We start from the raw sequence: 6,958 nt of genomic DNA on the forward strand, positions 1-6,958 counted from the left end.
ACGTAGACCAAAGAACATAAAATTTTCATTTTCGTATCGGTATATTTTTACGAATGGTTGTAAACACATCATTTTTCATATTTTTCAGTATTCACATTGTCTCTGTTTTAAAAATTACGGTTGTGATCTTTTGTCACAATCCTTAATATTGTAAAATTTTCGTAGAAGTCCATAACTTGTTCAAATGATACTCATTTTTATTCAGTTTTCTAATAAAAAACAACAATAAAAAAAATAATTACGTTTTACAAAGTTAGGAATCAAAATAAAGATTATTTGCAAAAAGATTAAAAAAAAAAAAACTTGTGAATTTACTTTGGACGCCTATTGATCTTCCTTCCGTTCCTGATTGCAGCATGTATGACGGGTAAAGGCGTTAGATAATTTCTCGACAGACAAAAAAAAAGCAACATTACAGGAACAAACGACTCGAAAACGTGTGCATAATGTTCCACATTAACACTTCCCTTTTCCTCGTCACCCAAATACGCATAGAAAAGAAACGCGTTGCCACCGATCACAACCCCAAAGAAACAAAGAGACTCAGCAACATCCATGAACGTTGAAAACGCGCATCCAAACCCTAACATTACGACACTCAGTAAGACCCAAATCACCATTTTGATAAAACGACGCGTTTTGGAGTTAGGAATTAAGTTGTGGTTGAAACCGAAGCAATAGTAGTCGACGGAGACGGAAACGAAGAAGATGAATGCGATGAACACCGCCATGGGGAGGTCGTTGTTGGTGCACGCGCGCTGGAATATGGCGCCGCTGGTTATTGTCATGCTGATGAACGGTAAGAAATAAGATAAGAGCGCGTCGCGTGTGCGAGGATTTTGCGTAAGCGCGTGATTGGAATCGACAAGGGGTAGTGGCGATGGATTCATGGTTGTGAATTGGTGTGTTCGGGGATGGAAGGAACGGTGCGTTTTTAATGTGGGAGGAGTGGATGAGTGATGATTCTTTCCAACTTCTTAGATGTTTCCCGGAAACTAAATCAGATTAAAATAATAATTTTATTTATCGTATTATTTATACATTTTTTGTTATTTTTTTATTATATCACTTTTCTGATGAATTTCGTTGATTAATACTTTTAGAATATTTAATTAAAGATATACCTAGGAAGGGTCATTTTAGCTTATTCTTCGGAAGTAAAGCTTTTTACTCATTAAACAAAATTATCTAGGTAAAAAACAATTAAAAGGACACTTTATGTAATATATTAATTTAATTAGTATTATTAAAATTTGTATATAAAAAAGAGAAGTTATAATTATAAATTAGTTTGACAGTTTATGGTCATACTGTCAACTAATTTAATTGAATGCGTTCTAAGAGAATATATAAATATTATTAGACATAGATTTGGTGTGAAATTATTTTAATTTAATTTATCATCTTAAATTTAAAATTTAGCAAATATATAAATAGCAATCGTTCAATTAACATATATATTGCTTGAATGTATAAATAACAATTGTTCAATTTAATTCTACCTAGAAAGATAATGATTTTTCAGTGAAATGGCTAGTTTTTCCACTGAAAGGATAATTTGTAAGGAATCTCAAGGTGAATTTAAATGACATGAGTGTTTTCATCTTAGCTAGTGAGATATTAAAGAAAGTTCACAACGTGAATAAATTAATATGTTTTCATAATAATTTTTTCTTTTTTTTATCTTTTATGCAGTGCTATATCTCGATCTTTATTACTTCAAATTATAACTTTCATTATAAGCTTCATTTTATTTTTTATCAATAAAGTAAATTCACATCACAGTATATGTCAATATATTTTTTATATTTCTTATATTCAAATTCAATAACGATGGTTACAATTTTTTTTAAATTAAAACAATTTTTTTAATTTTAGAATTTAATTTAAAAACACATTATTACTTTAAAAACGCATTGGAAAACTAGTTTTGGAGAATCAATTTCTCAATATAATTTAAAAACAAGGCTTAAAGAGTTGAAAAGTCAATTTTTTCAAAATCAACTTCTTAACATCGTTTAGGAAAATAACAAAACTTAGATATATTACTTATACCAAAAATATTGTTAATGTTGTTTTTCAATTAAAAGTACAATTTTATTTTAATGATATGCATAATAAAACTTCATGTTAAAGGTTAACATACCAACGTTAAAAATAAACACATTATCAAATAAAATTCTAATTCTTATTAAAAAAAATAACATTAACAATACATATGATATTGAATATAAGTTTAATCTTAAAAAAATGACTTTTTTGAATCAATATATTTTTGAAATTCCACTTCCTAAAACTATTTCAAAAAAATATTTCTATTATATTTATAAAATTTAATTTTTTATAAAAAAATATCACGTGAAATATTTTTAGAAATAATTCAAAAATATATTAATTCAGTAAAAAAATCCAAGATAGACTAAGTTCTGTTGGTGAGTTGAAATTTAATTAGACATATAAGGATTTTTTTTTAGATTATACAGTATTATTCCTTCTTCATCGAATATATGCTGTGTGTTTGTCTGTGAGCTATTAAATTAGCATTTAAAATAATGCAAATTATTGTTTTAGTAGTCAGTAGATGGCTTGCTTTTGGACAAAATTGAAAAATAGATTATTGTTTCCAAGGTCGCGTGCACTGATTAATTTTTAACTTAACACTTTGTATAGATTAAGGATGAAACAAATGTAAATAAATAAGAAAAAAGATAGAAAGAAAATAAAAAAAAGAGTACAAAATATGTTATTTAAGCGAATAAAAAAATAAAAATCACTTATTTAAACTAGAAGAATTCAAACCAAACTAGTTCAGTGTTTGATAAGTACCATTTTATTTTATACATTTTTTACAATCTTGGCCTCTCTTAATGATTTATAATTAGAACATTCCTTTCTGTCATTATTGCTACAATTATCATGAGTGGAGCTAGCACTAGCACTATTATCACTTTCCCGACAAATGAAGTAGACATAAAAAAGGAACGTGTTGCCACCCATGACAATCCTAAAGAAGTGAGGTTCATAAGCATAGAAAACTTAAATGCAAAGCTCAACGTGACTCTTAAGCAAAATTCATGTCCCAAACACCTAAATCCTCATTTTTATCCTTAAAATAGTTAGTGTAAAATATTTTAGTCCTTACAATATTAAAAATCTTGCATTAGTTTAAGATTTTTATATTCAATGAACTTTTTTAGTTCTTAAACTTAGTCTCTGTTAATGAATAGTAATAGAATATTGACATATTACGTTCAGTGTTACATAAGAAGATTGACATGGTAGATATGATATTATTTTAAATAATTCTAAATGATAACTATGACAATTTTTTCTTTTTCTCACAAAGAACCTTAAAATTAATTTATCTCAAATCAATTTGGTAACCTTTGTAAAAATATAGTTATTTTAAATTTGACTAGTCAAATTTACATAATTCTTTTAAAAATATCATCAATTTGCTCTTTAGTTAATTACCTATTATGCAAAGAACTTAATATGTTAGAAGTAATATATTTATTCCTATTATTGTATACGACTTTATTCAAGGCTAGATTTAAGAAAGCTCTTAAATTTCATAAGTTAAATATAAAGAAAATAAAATAATAGCTCCGATGGATGAGAGTAAATTTTTAAGATCTCATTGTCATGATTAACATTCAAAGAGTTTCTTTTCTTCTACATTTTTTAATACCATTGACAATAAAGAGAGAATTATTTATGTATTTTATGAAGACAAACAATCAATAATAGAACTTACTGAAAGTTTAGAAGAGTCAAAACTTTCTATTGATAGTGATCATGAAAAGTTAAATCAATTCATTGTTGAGATAAAGAATGCAGCAGATAAAGAATATGAATTAAGCAAATTGATTTGAAAAAAATTAATTTTAGAATTCTTTGTGAGAAAAATAAGAAATTATCACTCAAATTTATTTTAAAACATATCATATCATTCTTTTACATGGTACTTAATAAAACATGCTAGTATTATATTACTAATCTGTTAACGATATATACGTTTAAGGACTACAATATTCAATAAAAGTGAAGGTTAAAAATTAACATTAGACTTTTAATATTTCAAAGATCAAAATACAATACTAATTATCATAGAGACAAAAACGAGAGTTTAATAAATATTCTAATTTTAATATTATGCCTGTGTGAAGAAAGTGGTGACATGTGGCACAAACGTAACCAATAGTCCAACAAGAATGAGCCAAAGTAGACAAAAGCTTTGCCCACTAACAGAGGGGTGTTGTTGTTGTTGTATGCATGGTATATTGTGATGCCACTGTACAGTGTCATGTTGATGAAACCGAAGAAGGGTAGCACAGTACGAGCCTTTTGGGTATGTGGTTGATTATTAGAATTGGCAAGAGGTAGTAGAAGGTGTAGTGATGAACTCGTAATAGTTGTTATCTTGAGTTTATGAATTGGTGAGTGATGAGGTAATTGAGTTGGATGTAGTCAAATGTTGGAGTGCACAGAGGTTTCTTGGAAATTGACATGTTTCGTTTCTTTTTCCGAAACATCAACCTAAATTTCCTGTGGAATAAGTATGAGTGGAATAAAGCTTTGTGAATTGGTTGGAAGTTTCATTTTCTAACTTTGGATCATCGAAGTGGTCCAACATCCATTTTTTTTATTTGTTGCTTTTAAAAATTTTAAATTTTTTTTTTATTATACTTTTTTAACTTTAAATAAAAAAAACTAATTGACAAAGAGATTAAAAAAAAAAGTAGACGATGATTTTAATAAAAAATAGTCAAATCTTTTAAAGTGACAAATAAAAAATAAAAAAAATTATTTTAAGAGGAACGAGTTAATTTATCTTAACCTTTATATATATATATATATAAGCACATCGTGCCAAATTAATAAGCATTAAAATGATGTGTTTTAATTCAAATTATTTATTTTCATAATTTCTTAATTCTAAGAATTTTGTTAATCGATCCTCTAAAAAGTATAAGATAAATCATCAATCCTACTTTAAAACTCGTTGGTGCGGCTTAAATGAATCAATAAAAAATATTTTAAGAAACTAAATAATTTTTTTTTCATAACTCTCTAAAAAATTACATTTAAAAAAATTAAAATAAATTATACACAGTTTGTTCATATGGCAAGACGAAGCAACTTAACAATCTTTAATTCTTTTGGGCATTGTTTTTCTCAATTAAATTTTCCACTCTCATGTGGACTAAAATGCCATTTGATAATTACCACATTTATCATTTTGATCACCAACAATCTATTAAATCAAAGGAGTTTACAAATGTTGTAGGTTTAGAAGGGATGCTTAGTTGGGTTTGTGAGAACATGTCATTAAATATTGAGAAAGTACCAAAATTTGCTTCTTTGTAGAGCTTGAAGAAAGCATGTCAATGTTTCGAAAAGCTTTTCTTATCTTAAATGGTAAATTGGTATGATACACCCATCAAAATCATAAATTTTATACATAAAAGAAGAATGTTTATATTATTAATAGATTTTTTTTTAAAGTTAAAATAGTGAGAATAAAGTTCAAATCGATTAAAAAAAGTTTTTTTTATTAGAATAATGATTTAAACGAGTCACACATACACTTTAATACTCGTTGTTAGCATCACATACAGATCTCAAAAAAGCATAAGATTCAGTAACATTTTGAATTGACTGATTTGTTTCGTTAAAGAAACATTCATTAAATGATCTATGTTTAATCTTTGGCATGATTCACTAAGCTTCTTATTTATAGTTATATTTTGAAATCCTAAATTTTATTTTATTTTTATTTTTATTTTAAAAAAAACTCTAACTTCCTTATTTTTCGAATACTACTGATCCAGTCTCTTAAAAATTACTATTTCTTATTGATTTTTTTCTCCATTAACTTACTTATTTAACAAAAATATTTACCTATTTTAAAAAAAATTAAATCTAAAATTTAAATTTATAAAATTTAATTTAATTTAATTATTTTTAAATTTAAATTTATAAATCTTAACTTTCTGTAAAATCTAATTTTTATTTTAAAATTTTATTTAGATGAGATCTAAGTAAAATTGAATATTCACAAAATTAACATTTTTAATAGAAAATAACTTCATTAAAATACTTTTGTAAGTTAAAGGGATAAAATAAAATATGTTAGAAAAATAAATTAAAGTAAAAGTAAAAATTAAGAGATTTAGTTAAAAAAAATTAACAGTAAAAATATCAAGTCACATTATGAGTGCATTTGTAATCAGGTAAGGTCATGAGTGTGTTAATAACGATTTTAGTAAATTATTTCCACGTGTGATTCTTCATGGGCATAACATATGCCAAATTTCAATTATGTTGTTTTCTTATATATAAAAAAATAAAATCGTTAATAATAATAATAATAATAATAATAATATCTTCTATTAAATACATCACTTACTTTTTACCTATCACTTAAAAAGTTAATGTTTTTATCTATTTATTATATTAAAATTTTAAGAAAACATTATTTTTTTTAATTATACATTTATAAAGAGAGTGAAAGAGAAAAAGATGAATCACAGTAGTATATAAAAATGTCAAAATAGTAAATAAAAGAGATAAAAAAATACTAAAAAATTATAAAAAAATAAATCAAAACAAAGAGATTAATTACCTTTTTAATTTATGTATTATAACCTTAAATGATATAAAAATAAAAATTTTCACCTTAAAATACATAAGTTTATCTTTATTTAATATTTAATAATAATATTTGTCTTTTATATATTTCAAAATTTAAATAAATTTAAAAATTATTCATACAATATATATATATATATATATATAAAAGAATATTGATTGGATCTTGGCTCAACTTTAAAGCTTTGTTTTTAACAATCCAGCGAATTTAAGCATTTCTTAAAATAACTTTTATATTTTTAAGGTTTTGTTAACATTAATTCTTAGAATCGAGAATAAACATCTATAAATAAAAAAAATTATA

The 6,958-nt window shown here is 24.8% G+C and overlaps 1 protein-coding gene across 1 annotated transcript; it reads right to left on the reverse strand.

The window, feature by feature from the left end:
* Positions 1-304: 304 nt before the first annotated feature.
* On the reverse strand, positions 305-903 carry LOC113868017. Its single transcript, XM_027503568.1, has one exon. The coding sequence runs from the start codon at positions 888-890 to the stop codon at positions 312-314; it is 579 nt and encodes a 192-aa protein (XP_027359369.1). The 5' UTR covers positions 891-903; the 3' UTR covers positions 305-311.
* Between the last annotated feature and the right edge of the window lie 6,055 nt (positions 904-6,958).

The sequence above is a fragment of the Abrus precatorius genome, unplaced genomic scaffold (genome assembly GCF_003935025.1).
Source record: "Abrus precatorius isolate BTA unplaced genomic scaffold, Abrus_2018 Scaffold5, whole genome shotgun sequence".
NCBI lineage: Eukaryota > Viridiplantae > Streptophyta > Magnoliopsida > Fabales > Fabaceae > Abrus > Abrus precatorius.

Bases quoted from the DNA above. Each gene is read 5' to 3' on its own strand.
- LOC113868017 (XM_027503568.1), bottom strand. From the start codon at position 890: ATGAATCCATCGCCACTACCCCTTGTCGATTCCAATCACGCGCTTACG.